The sequence below is a fragment of the Colias croceus genome, chromosome 11 (genome assembly GCF_905220415.1).
Source record: "Colias croceus chromosome 11, ilColCroc2.1".
NCBI lineage: Eukaryota > Metazoa > Arthropoda > Insecta > Lepidoptera > Pieridae > Colias > Colias croceus.
In genome coordinates this window covers 6,386,307-6,410,419 of record NC_059547.1, presented here as the reverse complement: position 1 = coordinate 6,410,419, position 24,113 = coordinate 6,386,307, and the positions used below count along the sequence as shown (strand labels likewise).

The 24,113-nt window shown below is 32.1% G+C and overlaps 6 protein-coding genes across 8 annotated transcripts; 1 reads left to right on the top strand and 5 right to left on the bottom strand.

Annotated features, from left to right (window-relative positions):
- Positions 1 to 549: 549 nt before the first annotated feature.
- On the bottom strand, positions 550 to 3,340 carry LOC123695613 (WD repeat domain phosphoinositide-interacting protein 3). The gene is made up of 6 exons (XM_045641516.1): positions 3,158 to 3,340; positions 2,791 to 3,072; positions 2,561 to 2,712; positions 2,104 to 2,307; positions 1,454 to 1,691; positions 550 to 1,142 (listed from the first exon to the last, which is right to left on the bottom strand). Exons 1-6 carry the CDS (start codon positions 3,222 to 3,224, stop codon positions 1,039 to 1,041), a joined length of 1,047 nt encoding a protein of 348 aa, XP_045497472.1. The 5' UTR covers positions 3,225 to 3,340; the 3' UTR covers positions 550 to 1,038.
- An 822-nt stretch (positions 3,341 to 4,162) lies between these two features.
- Positions 4,163 to 5,155, bottom strand: LOC123695480 (ragulator complex protein LAMTOR2 homolog). Its single transcript, XM_045641339.1, has 3 exons — positions 5,058 to 5,155; positions 4,799 to 4,968; positions 4,163 to 4,712 (listed from the first exon to the last, which is right to left on the bottom strand). Exons 2-3 carry the CDS (start codon positions 4,864 to 4,866, stop codon positions 4,403 to 4,405), a joined length of 378 nt encoding a protein of 125 aa, XP_045497295.1. The 5' UTR covers positions 4,867 to 4,968; positions 5,058 to 5,155; the 3' UTR covers positions 4,163 to 4,402.
- A 644-nt stretch (positions 5,156 to 5,799) lies between these two features.
- Positions 5,800 to 8,193, bottom strand: LOC123695590 (protein SDA1 homolog). Its single transcript, XM_045641486.1, has one exon. It carries the CDS (start codon positions 8,036 to 8,038, stop codon positions 5,876 to 5,878), a length of 2,163 nt encoding a protein of 720 aa, XP_045497442.1. The 5' UTR covers positions 8,039 to 8,193; the 3' UTR covers positions 5,800 to 5,875.
- Positions 8,194 to 11,267: 3,074 nt separating this feature from the next.
- On the bottom strand, positions 11,268 to 18,843 carry LOC123695608 (intraflagellar transport protein 140 homolog). 2 transcript variants are annotated; one of them, XM_045641510.1, is made up of 12 exons: positions 18,703 to 18,843; positions 18,062 to 18,171; positions 15,527 to 16,747; positions 13,880 to 15,436; positions 13,620 to 13,794; positions 13,353 to 13,531; positions 13,017 to 13,202; positions 12,515 to 12,757; positions 12,332 to 12,404; positions 12,156 to 12,248; positions 11,487 to 11,603; positions 11,268 to 11,400 (listed from the first exon to the last, which is right to left on the bottom strand). In XM_045641510.1, exons 1-12 carry the CDS (start codon positions 18,734 to 18,736, stop codon positions 11,306 to 11,308), a joined length of 4,083 nt encoding a protein of 1,360 aa, XP_045497466.1. In that variant the 5' UTR covers positions 18,737 to 18,843; the 3' UTR covers positions 11,268 to 11,305. The 2 variants fall into 2 exon arrangements, with proteins under 2 accessions (XP_045497466.1, XP_045497465.1); XM_045641509.1 differs by lacking the exon at positions 18,703 to 18,843 and having other exon boundaries at positions 18,062 to 18,293.
- Positions 18,844 to 18,929: 86 nt separating this feature from the next.
- On the top strand, positions 18,930 to 20,969 carry LOC123695484 (nibrin). The gene has a single exon (XM_045641344.1). It carries the CDS (start codon positions 19,125 to 19,127, stop codon positions 20,928 to 20,930), a length of 1,806 nt encoding a protein of 601 aa, XP_045497300.1. The 5' UTR covers positions 18,930 to 19,124; the 3' UTR covers positions 20,931 to 20,969.
- On the bottom strand, positions 20,963 to 23,568 carry LOC123695485 (ribosomal L1 domain-containing protein CG13096). 2 transcript variants are annotated; one of them, XM_045641346.1, is made up of 6 exons: positions 23,480 to 23,568; positions 22,880 to 23,338; positions 22,206 to 22,344; positions 21,689 to 22,115; positions 21,315 to 21,489; positions 20,963 to 21,080 (listed from the first exon to the last, which is right to left on the bottom strand). In XM_045641346.1, exons 2-6 carry the CDS (start codon positions 23,245 to 23,247, stop codon positions 21,017 to 21,019), a joined length of 1,173 nt encoding a protein of 390 aa, XP_045497302.1. In that variant the 5' UTR covers positions 23,248 to 23,338; positions 23,480 to 23,568; the 3' UTR covers positions 20,963 to 21,016. The 2 variants fall into 2 exon arrangements, with proteins under 2 accessions (XP_045497302.1, XP_045497301.1); XM_045641345.1 differs by lacking the exon at positions 23,480 to 23,568 and having other exon boundaries at positions 22,880 to 23,406.
- Between the last annotated feature and the right edge of the window lie 545 nt (positions 23,569 to 24,113).

Genomic DNA, 24,113 nt, shown 5'->3' with positions numbered 1-24,113 from the left:
CTATTCGTGCAACAGATTGAGTTCATATTTTACGTTAAATATTATGAAAACACGATTTTGATTCCAGCGCCCTTCGACCGCCATCGCAACCAAAATTTTAAGAAAACGTTAAAAAAAGTCACGAATCTTCTGAATTTCAAACAAAAGTCAAGGCGTTCAGCCTTGAATTATTTTTGCAAATAAAATACAATTTTTTTTTTTGATATGTTGGCCGATTTAAAGAAATGCCGATAGAGAGGGCGGATCCCATAGAGATAATATGGCGGATCCATGATAATTTAAAAATTTAAATTAAGTAAGTAAAATACCTAATTACTGAATAAAAATAATCCACAATAGATCCAGCTTATAATATAAAAATAGAAACTGTAAACAGAAAATTAATTCATAATAGTAATAATATATAAAATTATTCATCAAACTAGATACATATTACAACATGAAAAACAAAAAACATGACAGCCTCCTTTATTATATTATGCTTAGATTACAAATATTATGTATATAATTAATATTACCGGCCGAAGGGGATGAATAGTAAATGATGTCTAATTTAAAATGAATAATTTGGTTTCATATGTTTTTGAGATCTTTAAATTTCAGGCTTTACTTGAATACTTAATTGATGTTTATAATTTTTTTTTTTTCGATCATTACCTATACACTCATTTGGTCTTAAATTTTAATTTACTTAAATCAAAGTTCGTGATCAGGATTATTTTTGTAATGCTTTATTCAAATATCTAGACCAAATTATTATTGATTCAATTAGGAATAACCTAGACAGAATGATAATAATGTTTCTTGTGCTACACAGCAAGTGCAAGAATGGCAAACATTTTAAGTGAAATGGTCTATAAAAGCAACAATAATTACTATCATGATAATGTAGCAGTCTCTAATTTGCTTATCATATAAAATATTATTTCAGAACAAAATTTTATAGTACCCCATTTAGGTCACAAAGTAGAAATTAGCATCGACACAACTAATTTCAAGTCGTAGATATAAAATTCTTAACCAAAACATTTATCACATTTATCTATCTTCCGACGTTTCTAGGAATTGCGCGTAAACATCCCTTGTACATTCGCCTTTTTCGTTGAATTTATATTTGTAGTACGATCCATCAGCACAGATAACTGGAATGAAAGTTAAATATGAAATACTTGAACATAGTTACTTATAGACTAATAAAGCATACAAAAAATATATATTTTAAGTGTCTGTTGAAGTGAAACTTCTTTAGGCGCGTTGAGAGTAAATTGCGTCCCTAGTTATACGATTTTGGCATTTTAAATATTTCCGTAGAAGTTTCACTTCTGACACGTGTGCTCGGCAAACACGCTCTTTTCTTGTCATTTTAAATTACCTTGTAATTGTTAATGTTTTTTTGAAGAGATCTAAAAAGCTCACTTTATGATATTAGTAAAGATAAACATAGATATCTTACCTATGATGGAGCTCTTGTCAACACCAAAAGCACAGATACATGGTGGTCCATTAGGTATTGTAAACTTGCAGAAACTCCAGTTACTTGAAAAATATTTCGGCAGAAGGTAAACTGTCGCCAAATTAGATTGCTTGTTGAGTTTCTCTTCGTCCAGACTAAATACATGCACTGTGCCATGATCTGATGCTACACACAAGTTTGTGCTTGTGTGATTGAAGTTTATACAGTATATAGTTGCCTGTAGAAAAAAATGTTACATTGAATATATTAGTATTATCATAATTAGAAGCTTGTGCGGGTGAAAGTATGTTTCAAATATTTAATGCCAAATAGCTGATCCAATCTAAAATTAAAATATTTAATAATATGATTTATATTTTATTCATTATTTGATCATAAGATTATATCCAGATACCAGGCAACAAATGAAACTGCAGTTTTAACCAAGTAGACAAGCCCATACTATAATTTATTTATGATAAACAGAATTAAATCAAGTAAGAAAGAGTGTTATAAATTTGAAGATTTTATTTTATTTTCATGATATTCATCATTGTGATAATCATCACCATTGCCATCATGCATACTTGTTAGATACACATTAGAGGTACCAATCATAACAATCATTATACACTATAAATATTTCTCACCTGATTAGCTCCCCTCCTCAATTCTGCCAGTTTTTGCCCAGTAGCTGTATCAAACACCCTAATGAGAGTTCCTTTAGTAGAGGCTGTAGCAAGCCTTGTCCCTCCCACATTCAAGGCTAAGCAACTCAAGGGAGCTTCATGTGCGGCTATGAGATGCCCCTCTGGAGCTGTGCTGGTGCCAGCATGACTGCTTAATTCCACCAACTTGAAAATATTTTTTATATTAAACATTAAACTCCACCAAGTATCAAACTATTCTTACTTAAAGAAACTAGAAGAGTACAACAACTACTATGCACTTTTACTAATAGTGTTGGCTTTTATTTAGATTTTTTTTTTAAACCTTCCAAGGTTGGTTTATACAATGTATAAATTAATTGAACAGTATAATCTAAAAAACTTTCCCAAAACAAACATAAATATAACAAAATGAATTCTATTAGAAAATAATATTTACCTGTACATGTCCAGTTTTACGACTAGGATATGCTAACAAAGCATTATTGCTGTTTGGACAAACTACACATAGACCTCTCAGGTTTTGACATGTTTCAAATATATGTAGTAACTGTGGTTGTGCAGTAAATGTGTATACTTTTATTAAATTTTCTGTAATTCAGAATAATAATACTGTAAAGTTATGTAGAAAAGTATTAAAAATAACAAAACAAAATTAAACAATCTTACCCAAAACAACAACAATCCGGTCTCTTCTTAACTTCACAGCTTTAACTGGGCTGTTAAAATCTAATGCTATAGCAGAATCTTTCTTCAAATCATCCCATATTATTACTCTATTTGGAGGATAGACAGGTGTTTTACCACCACCTACTAAGGCCATGTAATTACATCTAAATAGCATTTCTACATAAGAAAGGCCTCCCTCGGCAAAATTTTGACGTTCTTTTTCCTTCAGTGGATCACTATTAAAAACTCGAAATCCATTCTCCGTTCCGCAAGCAAAACAACCTGAAGTCATTGCGACATTAAATTATTGTAAGTTTCTACCAAAACAAAAAAAATAATTTTGTTAAAACAGTTAACTAGACATTACCTTGGTCTTGATTAAATCCAACGTACAACAAGCCATTTGAAAAACTATTCTCTTCGGATAAATTCATTATTGTAACTCCATAAAACAGATAAGTACGTGTAAATAATACATAAATAGACAAATAAATAAATAGATATTATTTTTGACTTTGCGGTAACTTGACAAAATACTCTGTCGCTTGTCATGTGTCCAGTGTCAGTAATACGTCATGTCATTTTGTTGCCAGATTCCATAACTAGCCCAACTAGAAATCGTAAAACGAATCAAATATCATGTACCTACTAGCTGTGGCCGTATTTTCACCCGTATTGCTCCGCTCTTGTTGGTCCTAAAACGTGATGATATATAGCCTAAAACCTTCTCCGATATATGGGCTATATAACTAAGAAATAATTTTCAAATCGGACCAGTAGTTCCTGAGAAGTGAGATTAGCGCACAGGATTAGCGCGTTCAAACAAACAAACTCTTTAGCTTTATATTGAGTATAAGTATAGATTATACTAGCTGCGCCCGCGCGTTAATGAGTTTTTACTTTTAATCCTTATGTTTCTGTGGGAATACAGGTGTATTCTATATACATTATTCTCTTTGAGGTGTAAATATCAAAATGGACTAAGTTACTCCCTATAAAAGCTAGCGTCCTTCCTATTGGACGATAGCTGAATGTATTTAATTTATTGATTGATCATTATGCAATACAACGAAGAAATCGATCCTACATAATCCTAAACCTAATTTTGTCTGCAATTTGATGACAAGGAAAATTATATGTAATTGCTTGATCTTAGGAATTTGAGAATGAGGACCATCTCAATGATTTGCTTGTAGACATGCAATTTTTTATTAATGTTGTAGGTACTAGGTACAGCTATAATAATTGGCATGTTAGTTGTTACTGTAGTGACTAAAATGTGGAGAGGATTTCTGTGTTTGGTTATTATGTATGCCGCATTCAGTATATGATACATTTCCTAAATATAAGAAATTTACAAAAAAATACATTATTCAATCTTAAATTATTAATATTTATTTTAAATAACATGTTGTATAAGGTTGTAGATCATTACACTTACCTAATTTAACTTAATCAAGATAATCAACAACAAAAGCAACCATTTTATTAGTCTGGAATAATAAACTTAAGTTTTTTTTTTTAATAATTTTTAGTTTTATAATGATGTTATACATCAGCATCATACTTTTATAAATATAAAAGTAGCCTATAGGCTATAATGCCTTAATAACTATGAATTAGCTACTTGCTTAAGAGGACCCTCTAAATATTGTGCAATTGCTTTAATCTTTTCTCGTAAAATACCGAACCCAACAATCTCTTTGGAATATAAGCAAAGTAACAAATTAGCAACTTGTGTTACTGCAATTTTTCCATTTTGACAATCCACTAATATTAAATCTAACTTTTCTTCTTTGAATACATTTCTTCCCTGTTTCTCATATGCAGACCACACATTACTTGCAATAGCAGCAGTGACTCTTGCATCTTTATCATTATAGCCAGAATAAGCTAAGAGTGCCCCTTGATGAGTAAGAAGTCTGTAATTAAAATATCAAAATAAGAAATCTAATACTTATTGTTCAGTACATATTCAATTATTATAATATTAAAAGCTGTGTATTACAGGGTATTTTCGACACCTCCGGTGTTAGCCTGGCTCAATACTTGAGTCAATGCTTTAGGTTTTAACATGTTTTACGCAAATTGGTCCCACGAAATTGAATAATAATTAATAACGATCAACAGAAATGCTTTTTCTCAGGACGTTCTTGTTTGGTGCTATTATTGTAAAACCTTAAATGAAAGTTCGCAAATAAATAAATAAATAAATGTAATAATATATCACAATTAATAATGAATTAATGTTCATTGGTTAAAACTACCTATATTGTTAAAATCAATTAAAATTCGCAATATTTTTACGACAACTTGATGTGGTATTTTTAACAAATGACATGACAAGTGACAACCATGACAATCACAGAGCAAGTAATATGACAATATATTTTTTTTAATAATTTATTCATAACCATGGATACAAGTCCTTCAGTCGTAATCTTGCTTAAAGTATATAATATAACTAGCTTTCCGCCCGCGGCTTCAGAGAAAACCCCGCATAGTTCCCTTTCCCGTGGGATTTCCGGGATAAAACCTATCCTATCTCTCAAGTTGGATCGAACTGCACATGGTGTGCGAATTTTATTATAATCGGTTTAGTGGTTTAGGAGTCCATTGAGGACAAACATTGTGACACGAGATTTATATATATTAAGATAATAACAAATTTTGTATTGCCATGTCTAAGAACGCCATGCAATTAGTCTTGCTAACGTTAATATTTTTCTCACGTCTCAGACATAGACAGAATTTATAATATTTTATAAAAAAACTAGATTTCCGAGGCTGTGTGAAGAAAACACATACCTAGGTATTCCATAACTTATATTCTTTGTCAGGTGGTTCCAAATTTCATCAAAATAGGTTCAGTGGTTTAGGCCTGAAGAAAAAACAGACAGTGTCGTTTTTGCATTTTAAATATTATTACAGTAGGGATTGTAATATTTAATCCTGGCAGAGGACAGAGAAGCTAGAACATTGTATAAATATAAAGTAAAAAAAGCTTAATACATCTTAACAAATTCCTTTTATTTCATTTTATCTGTATTACCTATTATAATATGTAAAACAGTCATATTCAATACTAACTCATTTTTTTCTGTTTTATCAAATAATTTCTAAAGGCAATTTGTTTGTCCTTAAATGATCTTTTAATTTTACCCTTAGCCTTGTGTTTAATCATTTGGTATGATTTAGTTTTTCTTTTTTCTCTATTTGTCTTAGAACAGTTCACATTTTTCCTTCTATCTTTGAATCCAAACTTTTCTCTTTCTTCACGACCTTTAAGAACAGTTTCAAGTCTAGCATTTTTATCATGTTTTCTTTTTTTATAAATATTTTCAATATCTGACAATTTCACTAACTCGGAGGATTCGTCTTCTTCATCTACAACAACTTTTTTACGTTTAGCACCAGAGACATGTTTCTTTAACTGAGCAGCTTCAATTCTTTTAAAATCTTCATCAGTAAAAATTTTACCCATCGCAACTTCACGAGCAGTTTTTATTTTTTCTTGAATTTCTTCTGGTGTCAACTTACGTTGTTTGGTTTTAACTACTTTTTTAGTAGTGTCTTTTTTGTCAGGATTTTGTTGTGTTTCTTTATCTGCATTTGTTTCTTCATCTTCTTCTTCTTCTTCCTCTACCTCATCTTCATTGTCACTCCCGTCACTTTCTTCACTATCAGTAGATATATTAATATCTTCATCTGAAGAAGCTACATCAACCCATTCTTCCTCAGAGTCATCAATTACATTCTTTGTCTTCTTACTAGATTTCTTCTTGTCTACAATTTCCTCACTTTCCAATAGCACTTCTGAGCCAGGCACATAATCTTTTATATCGATTTCTCCATATTTTTTTGTTTTTAATTCTACAGAAGCTTCAGAAGGTCTTCCTCGATCTTTCTTATGTAGCATCTTCGGCATAGATTGTCTATATAGTTGAATGAGTGATCTGGCAGCCATCATTACTGATTTTTCTTTGTATGTTTTATATTGTACTAAATCTTGTAGCAGATCTTCTGTGATTGCAAGAGGGCATCGTGTACAAATCTCTCTTACAGCATTTAATCCAACAGCCATAACATCAGTTGAATTTCTTTCAGTGATAAAGTTATTGGCTATGGCTCTCATGACTGGCTCAATAACTTCAGGTGGAACTAATTCATGTGCAGCTTGAGCTGCAAACTGAAGAACCCTCGTGACTTCCCTTTGGTGGGGCATCAATAATCTTGCAATAAATGGATAGTAATTAAACAAAAACAAATTGTGTAAACCAATTAATCTTGAAATTACATCCAGTGTCATAAGTTTTACTTCAAATCTCTCATTGGAAGATTCTACCTGTTTAAATAATTTTTCTGCAAATCCTTGTGGATTATTAATAAGGTGTAGAGCAGAAAAATTAAATACTGGAGCCTTTTCCTTTCTCTTTTTAATTTTCTTTGCAATTTTTTTCACTTTATCAACCATTTTCTCTCTTTTCCTGGTCTTCTTATTAAATTTATTTGATATCATTGTATCTCTTGGGTCAACCTCATCTTCACTATCAGAATCTTTTTTGTCTTCTTCATCTCGGCTAAGGAAAAATTTAAGTGATGCAACCATTACCTTAGTTATTTTTGAAAAACATCCAATATCTGCAATGATGTTAACAGTCTTATTATCATTCCATATATTTTTATGATACAATTCAATCAAGATGTCCACAGCTAATTTTGCAGTCTTAACATTAGTATCACGCAACATAGTGAAAATGAAATTCTGTAATGTTGAATTTAATTTCATATCCTTATGTTTCATATTTAAATTTTTAATGTCAGTTATGATGTGTGTCTTGAGGTATTCTCTCAAATTTTTGTCTTGACATTTGATGAGGGAGAAGAATAGCTCCAGCAAGTCAAATGAGCTTACAAAGTTTTTGTTTCTTAGCAGAATTAAACATTTGCATAAGGCCATTCTCATATCATTGTGGAGAATTGTATTATGAGTTTTTAAAATATCTACAATTTTCTGTGGAAATGTCTTCATATCATTTTGATAACATTGGGTAACTTGTGCCAGAAACATCGCTTGTTCATCCAACTTCTTGTTATATTGTGTTGGATTTAACTGAAATATTTCCAACGTTGTATCAAAGTGGGCTAGTTGCTGTCGAAATTCATCTTTATACGAATCTGGATCCCTTTTTACCAAATTTTGTAGTTGAGTCAAATTATTAGGCAATTGATTATTATGTCGCACCATTTTAAAGGTCAATGTTACTGTTGATTGGCACAATATAAAATATTGATTAAGCACTAAATGATGATATATGTGTACAATTTAAACACAATATTTAAATTTTTACAAGCACATTTTTGAACACATGTGATCAATAGACTTTGACGCATGACGTATTTCAAATTTGACATTGACAAAGAAACTACAGATCACAATAATGGATTTATTACTAACTCTGTCCTACAGAATGTACTATAATGGGACTTTTTTTTCATTTAATGATTTAATTAAAGAAATAAAAATTGTGATTACAAGAACGCATCGAAACACGATGAGTTTTTCGTAATTGCGAGGCCAAGAATTTTCCAATAAAAATGTATAAATTATTTTTGAAGTTGCTAAATGAAACCTATATATCTGTGCCTCCAGTGAATAAGGGAATAACTCAAAAACAGCACTTTTCAGGAGAGACAAAAAACTATATATCAACACTAAATCTTTATAACTTCAAATTTTTAAGCTTGTATGGGTAAGATATGATGTTAGACTTTAGTTTTACATATAAACAGATATTGTAACAACCCCATAAATATACTTTTTTCGTGTTTTTTTGTAGTTGTGGCCTTATGAACGAGTACTTCATGGAATAACTCAATGTATTCACATAATTTTTTTTTTGCTCTTTGCAATATAACGACTTATGCCCTAAAGCACTATGTTCATAGTCGCATAACACGACTTATATTATTGCCAGTTTTGGTTTTATAGAAATAATGCGACTTATCATGCTTGAAATTTGTGTACTTTATGACTCAATTGAAGCCTTTTAGTGGAACAACCATGCATGTAGCTTGAAAAACGAGTGAAATCAACGGATTTTTTAACGTTATTAGATATAATAAAAACAAAACAACATTTAGGTGTTTATGCATTTAACCCTAGAAGTCCAATCTACGTAAATTTGATGTACACCGCGGCGAAATATCTTTGTCTTTTCTATATTTACCATCGAATCACTTCGAAATCCAGAAACAACTCATTAGCCGTCGAGACCTAGCAGTACATAGTTGGCTCTTCCCGGTGAATTCCGCCATTTTGTAGTAAAGAGGATGTTGTACGTCATTTTGACGTATAATTGGGCTTTTCGTAACTTTTACGATTGTTTAAAAAAAATTATTTTGTGATTTATGTGAATATTTTTTTTCCAAGTCACGTTTTACATGATATAGTATTATATACTATATATTGAGTATAAAATAGGATCCAGAAAACTTTAACACTAGGACGAAAAACCTTCAATTTTAGTAAATGACTGTTGTCCTCCGCTGGATTTGGACTCCAAGAAATAGGATTGGGAGGCTGAGATGTTGTCTGGTGGTTATAAACGAATATGTGTTATACATTGAGGATACAAGCACTATAAAGAGTTAAGAGAAGCTCGAAAACCATATTCCTGTATGTTCAGTTACCTTACAGGGAAAGTTATAGGTGGTCTGTGGCGATATTTTACGGCATGATATGAAATTTTAACAATTTCTATATCTTATAATATCAAAATAATATAGATAAATAAAGAAAAAACAATGAGCCGCAGAGATTTTATGAAAAAATTAAGCACAGATTTGAAGGTGCCTTGGATGCAAATACGACTTGAAGAGACTCTACAAGACTGGTTATAATTTTTTTTTCTATGCGTCTATAATTATAGTATTATTGGTTAGATTAAATTAAAAAAAAGATTAAAAACTAGTTATTTTTTAGAAAACTTACCCAATTAAAAGAAGAAAATATAAGTTTAACATTTTTGTTGGCTTTTTTAGATAATTCAATTATCGTTCTGTATTTATATAAACAAAGAGTATAATATCATTAAATGCACTTAATGTGTTAATTAAAACTGTATTTTTATCTATTGCAAAAAATAGTTAATTTCCATAGAAATATTATTAGTAAGTATTCCAAGTTGATTGATAAATACCTTTTTTTTTTTAATATAAAGATTTATTGTTGCATATTTATTGAAAAAACGATTGAAAAATATTATTAAGCAAAAAGAAATAGTGTCTGTTGTTTCCGTGCAGTATTCAAATAGACCAATTACAACACGGCATTAATGCGAAACTGTCTCATGTCGTCCCTTGAACCAATGACACTAAGAGTTGTTCCTTTATGCTCATGTTAGAAAAATGACACAAATGCGTTTATATACTAAAATAGTGTTAGCACGGATGGAACAAAATGAATTATGTCTTTATTCAAAAAGTATAACTACACATACGTCCTTGTGTTCGTGGGTTATTTTGACTCGAGACGAATAGTTCCTTTGCGATTGCCTAAAATGATGGATAAGGTAACTTATACCGTTAATCACACCCTACTTATACCGTTTGGGTCATTCGAAAAAATGGGTTAGGATGCAGCTAGAGATATGTCCTTTTGATATGTTGTGTATTTTGACGAGCTGAATCCAATGGTGCAATAAAAACCAAAGGGAATAACTCGTCTTACTCCCTTATTCACTGGAGGCACAGATATTTAATCACAATTTTACCCCTTTTATTGTGTTCTTGATACAGAAGACTCATAAGACTTCGCATCTGTGCTTCGCACCTACACTATGTTCTCGTATAATTTTCTTGATAATTTTATAAGAATTTAAATTTGTGTTTGACGTTATTCAATTATCGTATGCGATGCGATATTATGATCATTTTAAAGTGAATCCAATCTGAATTCCAAGACCTTGAATAATACGCAAAAAATGGTCAGTCTACTTGTAGATAATAGAACGCTCTATTTTTAAGGGACCGCAACGGCCCGACCCAAGGTCTCAGCAATGTATTTTATATGTAAAGATGCGTGCCATGGATACGTGTATATGTATATGCGTGCTTTGGATGCGTATTGCGTGCTATGTTTAGAGCGAAGCATATTATCGATACATCGCATAGCTCGAGCTGCGCATCTTTCTTGCACATCTAATTGGGAGCAGTGTATCTTCATCTTACTCTCTAAGCTACGTACCAGTGGAAGTCACATTTTTTTTCATAGCTGCATAACAAATCTCTGGTAGACAAGTCCCTAAATGATTTAAAATATTTAGGTTTTCATTGTATTTAGATTTTAGAGTTTTAGATTTAGAAGAATATTAACTCCACTTTTAATAAGAGAATAACAGTGAATCTACTGAAAATCTGAAACTCTAAAATGCAATGCTATCAAGAGGTACCTACTTAACAAAAATAACAAGACGTATAACTTAACTCATTGTATTTCTAATAACATTTATTTTTAAATAACTTCTTCGACACTTTGATCAGGAGACTCTGATCTCGAGTTCTCGTCTTGTGGCTGTATTTGTAACGTTTTTAGTTGCTGTTCCAGTCCTGCAATAAATTAAACCATATTACAAATAAGTATATAAATTCATATAGTTAAAACATATAAAATAAAATAAAACCAAAGTACATACTTTCAACTTCTGGGTGAGAAGGTGCATGCAAAAGTAGCATTTTCAATATTTTCTCTTGATTTATCAGTCCAGGTCTTCCACTAACAGCTCGTATTAATTGTTGTCCACTTGTTACACCTAAGGAGATAATTAGCAAAAGTGTTAATAATACGTTCTCTCTCTTCTTAGCACGATCCAAGTTTTTTTTTTTTTTGGAAATTTATTTTTTACCAAAAAAAAAACCCGAGCATTATATATTCAGAAGATTAATAATAAAGGAAGATAATAAAGGAAGTTAACGCGATTTATTATTTTAATTTTTATTTATGCCGACATTTGAAACAGTTTACAGATACAAGATACTGTACAGCCAGTCTCCCGGTAACCACCATTCATAAACACAAACTCACACTTTACATATTCACATCAATAAAGTATTCAAAACATCTTTTTCACTTCAGGTTAAATAATACAATTAAAATTGCAAAAAATGTGTAATTTCTAAAAATAATATACTTAAGTACTTTCCAAATGAAATTACATGGATTTTTTTGTATTTGTTAAATCAAAAAATTGTCATGTCTAACAAATAACTAAAAATATATATGTACGGATTTAAAGTCAGAAACGTAATGTTTTAAATAGAACATGGTCAGCTATTAATATAATCATTCACTTTACCCAACTCACCTTCATTAACGTCGCTACCTTGCAAGGATTTTTTCACATCAATGAACCGCTTTACTAGAGCACTCTGTTCTTGTAAAGCTATTAATTGAGCATCTATGAAAAATAAAATGAATTTATTAGTTATAGTATGCAGACTTCAGAAAATAAATTATAAAAAAAAAATATTATATTCTCACTCATTTCAGGATCCGTGGACTTTGCTATACATCGCGTTGCTTCTTTAAGCGCATCCAATCCTTTTTCATAATTCTATAACACAAAACCACATTTATTTTATTACAAAGTATACTAATAACGTCAAGACAGGATAAACAAAGCACATAAGAGTACCACTATTGTAAAACGATCTTGAAACATACCTCATACTCGTCAATTTCCATCTTAGCGCATTCCGCGTAAAACGAAGCGAGTTTCCCATACGCTTTTGCTCTGGTATAGAAGTGCAGGATGTGTCTAGTGAGATCTGGTCGTGTCCGCCACGGAGCCCTCCGCCGCAAGTAGTCAGCCGCCATCAACTGCGCAGTTCTATCGCGGCTGGCGGCTGCAAATGTCGCGATACGTTCCGCGTCCCCTGATCGAATCAACCAACGCATCGCACCCGCCTGAGAGCGCATTGGATATTTCATCATTAAAGTGATTTTTTTTAAACATTATGAACATAATTTTACTATCAGGAAAACAAATAGGCAAATCAAGCCGGGTAAAAAGGGCAGTATACAAATCATAAAGTAATTATTTTTATCTACCCTCATATTGCGGTTTAACTTAAAAGGTGTTTTTAATAATGTTTTGGTTGTTGAATTGAAATACTTATTTACAACATTTACATATAATACCAATAATGAAAAGCATTTAATTCACCTTGTCTCCTATATTAGCCAGTCGTTTAGCAGCTTGATGGTACAGCCCCCTTGCGCCAAGAACGTCAGCTAAACGACGCAACAACACATCACGACCAGTGGTACCCGCTGGAGCTGCGAGACGCTCACTCAGCTCTTCAGATAGCGGTGCGGATGATTCTTCTACTATTTCTAACGCCTCCTCATACTGAATCAAATTGGATTAACGTTGCTTTAGAATTGAAAATTAATTTCATTAGTATAAATCACAATATCATCAAATTAATCCTATAGTTCTGGTGGATTGTACATGCTTTAAAATGCGTGTTAAAAGTTTAGAAATAATTGTTTGACTTACTTTTCCAGCAGTAGCTAGCAAAGCCGCTGCTTGTGGGTGGTGATCACTTTTCTTAAGATGCGTAGCGAGTGTGCACGCTAATTCTGGGTCAACTCGATCTCCCAATGATTCTACAGCGGCAACAATCGCATTCGTGTCTCCGGAACTCATTGCTAGTTTTAATGCCATATGGGGTTTTCCTTAAATATTAAATATTATGAATTATGTAAGTACCAATATTTAAATGAAAACTAATTTAACTTAATTCAGAAATAGCTGATTTCATACCCGACTTTTGATATAAAGCTATGGCTTGCTCTGTCTGGCCTGCATTTTCTAAAATGGACGCTGCGTAAAGTGCATGTTTCGTTGATGATGATCCAGCTCTCCAAACCAAATTCCATGAACTTGTTTCGGCGGCAATTCTAATAGCTGATGCGATAGCACCACATTTTATATACATCTAGAAATCAATTTAACGATCGATAAACATATTTAACAAATATAATATGGCATAAACAAAAAATGGGACTTTACTTATTATTTACCTTTACGACTTTTTCAGTTTCATTCGTATTTGCTTCCAGGTAGCGAGCCATTTGATACAGTGATGAAGAATTTTTCTGAGAAAGCTTTTCAGCTTCTTCAAGTCTATTCATATGACATAACAATCTTGTTTGTTCACCATAATCATTTGCCCGAGCGTATGCTTCCAACGCCCCATCCAGATCACCTATACTTTCAAGATAGTGACCCCACCACGTTATCAAACCAGCATCTTTGGATGTTGAAACATACTGGGCCAGCATTGGCGCCTGGCCCTGCGCTATAAGCATTCTAGGAACATGGGGGACAAGAGTACCTGCTTTTTCGAATAATTTAAGAGACTCACTTGTATCTCCATTCATCCACATAATCTTTGCTAATCTATGCTGAGCACTTTTTACCAAAAGTATATTTTCACCTAAGGTCTCCTCATTGATTATTTCATTCAATCCACCTTCCCGAGCAGATATAAGCCGTGTAACAAGGTCAAGTCTTTGACTCTCTCGGAATAATTTATGAGCTTCATCGATCATGCCTAAATTAACAGCAAGTACTCCAACTTTGGATGTTTCATCCATATTATCATCCTGCATAACTTTACGCATCATCATTGCTCCTTTTATATTCCCCATTTTACTTAGACAAACTGCACCGACATCGGCTCTTTTGCGAAGTACGCATTCTTTAGCTAAACTATCCCATATAACTGAACTTTTAGGTCCATTTATATTAGTCCCTATTATAACAGCTTTTTCTAAGAAACCTGTACACATATAAAACAGAAAATTTAAAACCTCCTTTATTTTGTTGCTATCATGATCTGAAGGTTCTTCGAATTCCTTTAATAGAATCTTATGCATATTTTGATGAGATAAAATTACAACATATGGTGAATGTATCGAGCACATGATAAAATCAGATAGATAATTTTCTGAAGCTGGACACCAATTCTTGTATTCATGAAGCACGCCTTCATGACAGAAAAATAAATGAATTCGATCAAAGTCAACAGAGCGCATATGAACTGCAACTAAACGAGAATCGAAATTGTCCCACAGAATTGTAATAGGTACACTTTGATATGGAGTTGTTCTGGAATCAGAGAGCAAAGTATTACTTATTTTATCGTTAGCAACATCCCATAGATATATTTTAGGATCTGGCGCTAAACCTGCATTAGCTATACTCAAACAAATGTAATTTCCATTTGAATTTACAGATGCTCTCATGATTTCTCCGAAGTCTTCAAATATTTGATAACAATTTTTAGGTGGATAGGGCATTCTCAAGCCTTTCTTTGTTATTTCAGCTAGCTTTAGAACACCATCAATGGTTGCAACTACAATAAATCTATTTGTATTTGTAACAGCAATGGGTTCTCCCTCTCCTTCAGAACATGGCAGAATGCCTAATTTAGTTCCTAATATTGAATAACATTCTATATGAGGATTTGCTATTCCAACCAACATTTCATTGTACATAAAAAGGGCACTAGTCTTCCACGCAAAAGTTCGGATATGTGAAAATTGTATAACATCCTCTTTGTGGCACATCCATATCTGCAAAATAAAGGACTGTTAATTACATTAATATAGAAACAAAATAGAGCAAAAGTAATGTTGAAGTTTTAACAGAGTAGTGTCACTTACTTGAACTTCATTCCCATCACTCAAAGCTACATAGATGTCTTTATATACAAAGGTTTTAATAGTAAGAGTAGAACTTATAGTAGAAGTTGCGTTATCCTTGCCCATAATATTAATCTCATTAGCTGCTTTTTGAACCATAAATAATTTTGGAGAATATCCCCAACAAACATGTTGCTCAGACAAAATATATGCATTTGTAATACAGTTTACATGTAGAAGTGGGTTCATTAAACCCTCAGATCCCCAACAAACTTGTTTTACTGTTCCTTTAACTGTAGTTCTGCTTAATAATTTCCAATTATTCTTATGATCACGTCTCCAAAGGTATAGATTGCCTAACGAAGTTCCGCAACATAGTGTATCGCTTAAATTACAATAACTTATACTTGTAAATGTTTCTCCAGAGGCAATTTCTTCAGCCTCATTAGGTAAAACATCATTTTCGCCATTTTCACTGTCCCATACTCTTATAACTTTATCACCAGTTATAACTGCAACTGAAAAATTTCCAGCTAAAACTATACTTTGTCCATTCTTTGAAGACATTCTTACATGAGTATCTGTTGTAAGTGATCCATCATCCGATATAAGGAATCTGGATAAACTGAGTGCTCCAGCGGATTCCCATGCTACAAGAAGATAAATGTGACTAATTATATCCAAAAATACAATTACTCCTGGTGCATTCAGAACTTCTGAACAAGATCCCGCATGGTCAATATACAAAATTACACCATTATCTTGAGCAGCAAAACAAGCATGATTATCAGGCTGGTATCCTTCTCTCATTCTGGCAGTTGTACGAGGTCTCCACGCAGCCAAAACATCCAATGCGTTTTCATCGCCAGCTACTGCTGCTCGTGCTAGACCTCTTATAGAAGTTTCAGACGTTTGAAGCGGTGCACAAAACTTTACATGCGTAATGACATCTCCTAACTGATGGTGGAAAGCAGTCAAAGGGGCGCCTGAACTTGACTGCCAACCAGATAATGAGCCAGTCGCGTCTGACGCTAACAGTCGACCTCCACCAGAACTGAATGTAACTGTAGTTAAAGCAGCATTGTGGGGTGCTTCTAAACGTGCCCAAGAATATTCCAGCCAGATGTAAAGTTCTCCACCATCCCAGCCCACTACAAGAAGGCGTCTGGATGGATGCCATGCTAAAGCAGTCACTTGGTTAGCTGCAAGGACTGGCCAATCACATCCTTCGAGCATCTGACCCTAAAATAAAATAAAAATAACATATTTTGAAATTTTTTTTATAAGATAGGTAAAATTCAATCGATGGTGGAAACGAACCCGCGTCTTTCATCTTACAAGGGCCACGCCTGATCTCTTGGCCACCCGTGGGCTGTGATCCCGCCAGAGCAATCGAATTTATTCTTATCTTTCAGTTTTATGTGTCCAAGTGATATGCCATTAAGTTAGGTACTTTATTATTTTAAAACAAATTTTCCTAATAACTTTTTTAATCACTTGCTATTCCTGCACGTACATTTGTGGGGCAATATAATGCCTATGGCAATATTGGAATGTAAAGTAGCACATAGAATAGGTATACATTCTTGTTATTTTTTCAAGCTTGGCCACATAACAGAGGCCAGAGACCATCAAAATCAAACACACAACATTATAGACAAAGTGATAAGAATTTTAAGGTATTATTGTTTACGATTACTTCTACTGCTTTGATAAAGACCTTCACTATTAAATTTTTTTCATGCAGTACCATGTAACTACATATTATATACATTTTATATAAATATATTGTATAATATCTATACCTAATACAAAAATGAATTGCTGATTAATGTGTTTCTTAGTGCAAATTTGGAGAGCAGCTGAACTGATTTAGATTATTTATAATGTTCCTTGAAGATAGCTCTTACAGAGAAAAAAATGAAAAAAGTTATAGGATGAAGTCTAAGCATAACACTTTTCTATATTCTAATACAAAACATTTAGTTATAAGCATTCTTATTAGTCTTATTATGAATATATATAATATAATACTTAAAAACGTTAAACCTGAATAAATTTAAATCCTAAAATAGTGTCGACCTGGTGTACCGAATGGCAGAATAAGAAATTAAAAATAATTTGATGCTATACAAGGTTCGCCGAATCAGTTGTTTTATTTTTGTTGTTTAATTTTATTTGTGAAAGTAAACCCCACACTATTGGACTTTATGCGGTATTATAAAAATCCTTGGGTATTTGAAAAGAAATGAGGGTAAAATAATAGGGTCAAAACTGATATCAAACATTCTAGTACACAAAGCTCTAAAATCTAGTTATGAACTTTTATTTTGTTAGAAAGGCAAGCAAAATAAAATCAGATAGAGTTGTAAGAACATCCAACAGTTGCTATAAATTAAAGAAAAGTACGAATTTATTTGGATTCTAAACAACAATTCTAAAACATAAAAACATAGAAGTTGTATAAATATTAGATATAAGTACACACGAATCAGACTTCACCTCAATAATATATTTATGTTACATAAAAAATGAATAAAATAAAACAATACTTACATTTTCTTGGAAGATTGTGACAAAGCCTCCTTTTTCTTGATTGAAGGAACCGACCGCTAACAATGGTAAAGAGCTGTGCCATGATCCGATAGTCGAAACGATGTTATTATCTAAAAAATTCAATTTTGTATCAATGTACAGAGTCATATTTTTTGTTTATAACTTATACAGTTTATTTCTTCATATTTGTTTATAACTAATATAAGCTCATTATAGACATATTCTTGCTAGTTGCTTTATGTATTATAATTCTCTTGTGGAGAGCTCAGTCAGATTTAAAATTAAAATAAAATTGTAATTTTTGTTTTGAAAGTTTGAACTTTGAATCTGTTTGGTTGTCATCATATTTTGTTGCCATGGTAACCATACCAGAGATGCCAACTCCTGTAATGTTTCCTGAAAATACCGATTAAAACAGATTAAAACGCCATAATTTAAGTTTTTGTTATTTGTAGAGAATAAAAATAAATTTTTGCTATTTGCTAAGGGTAAAACACGGGTAAAAATAAGGTATAAATAGATATTCTCTTAAATAGTAAGTAGTATCTGAATCTGTCTTCTGAATTGATGTCAAGAGATTTAATTTAATTTATAGTGAGTAGTAGCGATCTTGAATTAATTTGTAGATGTAATTTCTGTACCCGTTGGTTCTAAAATTCTCATAATCTTCAGCATCTGATATCTCCAAAGGATATTACAGATATCGTTTCTAAATTTAGAACAGTGTAAACAGAAGCTGAAGCTTCCTGAGATCTGTTCATTTTCTTAAGTGGCAACTCGTCAAGCTCATCCCAGTACCAACCATTACTTGCTCTGTGGTACCAACATTCACAAAAGTCAAACAGCGTCTACGGTCTATGTCTGACGTCTGTCATTTGTAATTGTGTAGGTACTTGATTTGTTGAATTTTGGAAAACAAATTGAATTTACAAAATGTATAAAAATTCTACCAACACCTATACATTCTAGTGCTTTCTTTCTTACTATCTAATTAATAGTTATAATATCGATTCTTTATTTTCAAACTTACCGAGACGTTCACCGAGACCGATCACACAACAAAATGTGGTTCTTAACTTCCGAACATGATGAAAGAGTTATATACGTGCTTGAGGATAAAAAAATTATCATTGGCAGAAGCGTCGATGCACAGAACTGTAATTTTGCAGTTCCCGATGATCCTTCATTAAGTAGAAAACACGCAACATTATCACTATCTGATAATGATCTCGTTTTACAAGATGCAGGCTCTAAATACGGAACTTACTTGAATGATAGTTCTGAAAAGTTGGAAGGTGATGTTATTCATAAACTAAGCTCTGGTGATATTGTAAAATTTGGGAAAATGAATTGTGTGTGGAAAGTTAATAAATTAAATTTTGTGACTTGTACTTCCACAATTAAGGGAGAAATCCTTCAAGCATTGAAAATAAACTGGAATAAGCTAGGCGTTAGTTTTAAATCTGAATGGGATGATTCGTGTTCTCACCTAACAATGCCTGCCATTACATTAACTATTAAAGTAGTGCTTGCATTGGTACAAGGTTCATCTATTGTTACACCAGAATTTTGGACCAAATGTATTGAAGCTATCAACAATAACTCTACACTCCCAAGCTCAAATGATTTTGTTCCCCAAGTAGTGGAATCTACACTCAATAAGGAAGCTGTGTCTTTCCTTCCAGATGAGAAAAGAAAATTATTATTTTGTGGAAAAAAATTTATATTTTTTTCAAAAAGGCAATTAGAAATGTATAAATTGGTTCTCAAAAAGAGCTCTGCTATACCTTTATTATTAAGTGAAAGTAAAATGACCAAGACTGCTCTTTGTGAGCAAAATGTAATTGTTATTCAGTATAATATAACAACCACTTCTCAAGAGTCTCAAGCTCAAAAAGATCAGATAAATGATATAGTAAATTACTTAAAATCAAATAAAAAAAGAGTGATAGCTGATGCTGAAATTGGACTAGCCGTTCTTTATTGTTCAACTAATAAATATTGTAATCCTGATTTCAATTTTTCTTCTGAAGTAATTAAGCAAGTGGGTCCTGCTACGAAAAACAATAAAATATTAGCCCAGGAATCTCAAGAGCCAACACAAAAGTTGCATGAGAAGGAAAATGTTGTTATCAATGAAAGCTTACATTCTAAAAATGAGATAAATCATGGAACAGAAATAGATTGTTTGTCAAAAGGCAAAAGAAAATTAGAGGATGATGAAGACAATCATGTTGATAAGAAAAAAGTCACAGAAAATGTATTAAGTGCTAACAAAAAACGTGTTGCTGATGAAGAATTAAATCATAATAGCAAAAAAATTGCACTAGGCAACTCAGCAGATGATGATAATATGTTTAACTTTGTTTCAACAAAAATAAATGAAAATGACAATAGCAATGACACAACTAAGAAATTAAACTTATCTAAACCATCCAAAAGAAAATTGGTTACTGAAGACAATGATGAAGATGATTTATTTAATTTTGTAAATAGCAAGAAACCTTGTGTTGAGAAGTCTGACTTTAGCACAACCAATGATGATTCTGATGAACCACAAATAAAAACAATTCATGAAAGAAAACAGGATAATATTGATTTGGAAAAATTAAGAGGATCAAAGTTACAAGAATTAATGGCAGCCAATGCAAGTAAGGTGGTAACAAGAAATATAAAGAAAGAAGACCTATCAGATCTTGATGAAAAATTCAGTAGTATTGATATAGGTTCTACAACAATTGTTATCAGACATGATTTAATTGTTAAAAGAGAACCATTGGAAATAAAAGCTGCTGATGGAAGCATTAAAAATTTTAAAAAGTTCAAAAAAGTATGGCCTGTTAAAATGCAAATCTCTATCATATCTTAAACTTATCAAAGGTTTTTAAATAAAAAAATAAATAATTGTCAGCACATTTATTATGTTACAATAAATTGTTTATAAAAAAAATTGTTTTATTCATCTTCATTTTCACTTAATTCATCTAATTTTTCATCCTCTTCATCATCTTCCATTTCTCTGTAAGAAAAAGCATTGTGCTAGTTATTAAATTATAATATATTTTATTCCCTTCCTAAGTGCAATAAAGATTAAATAAATTATAAACATGATACAAATATATTGGTTACAAATTTCAAATCAATAAAAATCACTTTGCTTACATTTCAAATGAGATGAGGTCTTATAATTGAGTCTTTGGATTTGTATTTGAAGCAATAATTTTATAAAAATTAATATAAAATAAATACATACTCTTCACTGTCTCTCTGTTCTGCATCTCCTTCTGGAACTTTTTTGACATGTACTGTGCCATCTGGTCCAACCTTTACCCTGCTTCCAGGTATAGTAGAAAGCTCATCTTCATAGAATTTATATTCTTTAGGTTGACTTTTCTTTATCTTTGGAGCAGAAATCAAATTTGATGATCCTGAAAAAGGAATAAGAAACAATTTTACCTATATATTCATGGAAATTAAATAATACAAGATAATCACCACTAGGATATTTTTCAAATGTATGGGGATGATCTAGATTCTAGATGGTTGGCATTGGTATAAAAATAATCTAACACCACATAAATAAAATGAACTAGATGTGTAATAAATAAAATAACAAATAGCACTTACTTAGTGTCATGTACAAAGGCAGTGACAATGAAAGTGGTAATTTTATGCAAAGAGATCTAATGTTTGTTTCTCCACCAGGATATTTTTCAGCAAATTGTTTTATTACAGCAAGCACATTTTCCCTTATTTGTTCTGCGGGCATGGCTGTATGTCCAACAACCATGGTTGAGATAGGCCCTTCACTCAAACGCAACATAGCTGTTCGCAAGCCAACATCAATGCCTTTTTTTATATCTTTATTTTCATTTAGTTTTACTGGAATCAACATGTTGTGTTTCTTGAAAAACATTGTTCCAAGCAGATGTGATACATGATTTAGGACTCTTGTGTCAACCATTATAAAGTCATGCTGTGTCATAAGTCTTCTCCGTAATTCAAATTGATCATATTCAACTCTCAACTGTCTCATTGGTAAAATAGTTTTCACCTGAAACATAACAATTAAAAAAATATTCAAAATTGTAGTTTTACTGAATTTGCATTGATTAAAAAATTAAAAAGTAAACAAAGAACTTACACTGGTTACTCCTGCTTTTCTTAATATATCTTCCCAATGTTCAATTGTTGGTTCATGATCCACTTTCTTGCCTTTTTTAAGGTCAGGTGTTATTAAACACACTTCGCCTGACGAAGCAACTGTACTATGTGGTAGAGTACTGTAACAATATTAAAAATTCAGAATGCAAAATGAATATTCAAAATAAAATAATGAATGATATTATAATCGAATATATAAAATTCTTGTGTCACAGTTTTCGTTGCCATTATACTCCTCCGAAACGGCCGGCGGACCGATTCTCATGAAATTTTCTGTGCATATCAGGTAAGTCTGAGAATCGGCCAACATCTATTTTTCATATGTACCACGGGCAAAGCCGGGGCGGCCGCTGCCCGCTAGTAATAAAAATATGAGGTTATATTTTTGTATATTTCTTATAATCTCCACAATGATTATGATCCATAGTGGAGATAATAAATGGCTTGATCTACTAAGAATATAAGACTGATGACCAACTTCTTCCCTACAGAGAGAGAAAATTTATCAGCGAAACACAAACATGTCCATACAGACTTTTGTATAAAACGAAGAGATATACATATTTCAAAGAGACCTCGCGTTTAAAAAATATTGTGACCAAGACAGTTTGTAGAAATATAAAAGATTCTTGTAAAAAATCAAAGCCCACTTACAATTTGATGTTTCCTTTTTCATTCTGAATTTTAATGCAACGGATTTGCAAAAATATTGGGCTTTCATCGCCAAAAATTACATTCTTAGTATTATAATGTTCTGTTAACTTTTGCAGGGCATTTAAACATGAGTCCACAATAACTGCGGTGACACCTTTTGAAGGATATACATATTTAACTTTTTTCTTTTTCAAAGCAATTGGTTTAGCTTGAACATTTTTTCCATTTTCCTTTTGTTCTGATTTTTCTAGTGGAAGATTAATAATACTCTTAGAATTCTTCTTGATTTTTTTAGGAGTGTCTTTTATTATTACTTTCTTTATTTTTTCTTTTTTTGAATTTTTACTTGAGTTTTTGATCGCTACCATTTTATAATACTACAAATATTTCGTAATGTAAACGATAATAACTGTATTATGTTATTTTTTATAGGTTAGATTTCTGAGTATCACGCGAACACTGGAAATTAGAATTCAAAACACTTCAAAAATTAAAAACGTGCTTATGACACTTGACAGTGACAGCCAATAAATGTTTTTTTATGGTAAAATAACAGATAAACTTGAAAAACGAGCTTGTTACAAAAATGTCCTGATGTACCTGTGCCCTTACAAAGGGGTGATAGACGTACGAGTAAGTACGCGAACTTGTGGCTCGACGACCTTTTTCGCTCGTGTATCACCCCAAGGTAAGTTCGTTGACGATCCAAACATGTTTGAAATTTTACTCCCGCCTTAGCTCGCACGTCTGTCACCGCCGCGAGCCGCGAGCCTAGCCTCTCTAGCTATAATACCTAGGTAGTAGGTGGTACAAAGTGCAAAAAATCATATAACGGCTGGCAACAGTGGCATCCTTATATAATTAGGTACGCCACAGACTAATAATAATATACTACGTATACAAATGACGCGGTTGGCGCAGTGGTAAAGTAACTGCCTACTGAGGCGACGGTCGCGGGTTCGATCCCCGGTCAGGGCAAATATTAATTGTGTGATGAACTCAATTATTTGTTCTTGGGTCTGGGTGTTATTATCTATATAATATGTATTTATTAAATATTATATTTTTATAATAATATTATTTACAACACAAGCCTTAATTGAGCTTACTGTGGGACTAGGTCGATTTGTGTAATAATGTCCTATAATATTTATTTATTTATGATAATAAGCTAATTTAATGTATGTAAAAATAAGAAATAATGTTACCGTATAGTATAAATTATAATACTGTA

Bases quoted from the DNA above. Each gene is read 5' to 3' on its own strand.
- LOC123695613 (XM_045641516.1), bottom strand. From the start codon at position 3,224: ATGAATTTATCCGAAGAGAATAGTTTTTCAAATGGCTTGTTGTACGTT. The intron at 3,073-3,157 runs GTAATGTCTAGT...CAATGACTTCAG, and splicing joins TGGATTTAATCAAGACCAAG to GTTGTTTTGCTTGCGGAACG. The intron at 1,143-1,453 runs GTAAGATATCTA...CTTTCATTCCAG, and splicing joins TGACAAGAGCTCCATCATAG to TTATCTGTGCTGATGGATCG.
- LOC123695480 (XM_045641339.1), bottom strand. From the start codon at position 4,866: ATGTTAAAACCTAAAGCATTGACTCAAGTATTGAGCCAGGCTAACACC. The intron at 4,713-4,798 runs GTAATACACAGC...TTTTAATTACAG, and splicing joins GGAGGTGTCGAAAATACCCT to ACTTCTTACTCATCAAGGGG.
- LOC123695590 (XM_045641486.1), bottom strand. From the start codon at position 8,038: ATGGTGCGACATAATAATCAATTGCCTAATAATTTGACTCAACTACAA.
- LOC123695608 (XM_045641509.1), bottom strand. From the start codon at position 18,208: ATGACTCTGTACATTGATACAAAATTGAATTTTTTAGATAATAACATC. The intron at 13,795-13,879 runs GTAAATAATAAG...ATTGATTTCTAG, and splicing joins AAACTGAAAAAGTCGTAAAG to ATGTATATAAAATGTGGTGC. The intron at 11,604-12,155 runs GTGAGTTGGGTA...TTATCTCCTTAG, and splicing joins AGGTAGCGACGTTAATGAAG to GTGTAACAAGTGGACAACAA.
- LOC123695484 (XM_045641344.1), top strand. From the start codon at position 19,125: ATGTGGTTCTTAACTTCCGAACATGATGAAAGAGTTATATACGTGCTT.
- LOC123695485 (XM_045641346.1), bottom strand. From the start codon at position 23,247: ATGGTAGCGATCAAAAACTCAAGTAAAAATTCAAAAAAAGAAAAAATA. The intron at 22,345-22,879 runs GTAAGTGGGCTT...ATATTGTTACAG, and splicing joins GAAAAAGGAAACATCAAATT to TACTCTACCACATAGTACAG. The intron at 21,081-21,314 runs GTATGTATTTAT...TTTTTCTTACAG, and splicing joins GAACAGAGAGACAGTGAAGA to AGAAATGGAAGATGATGAAG.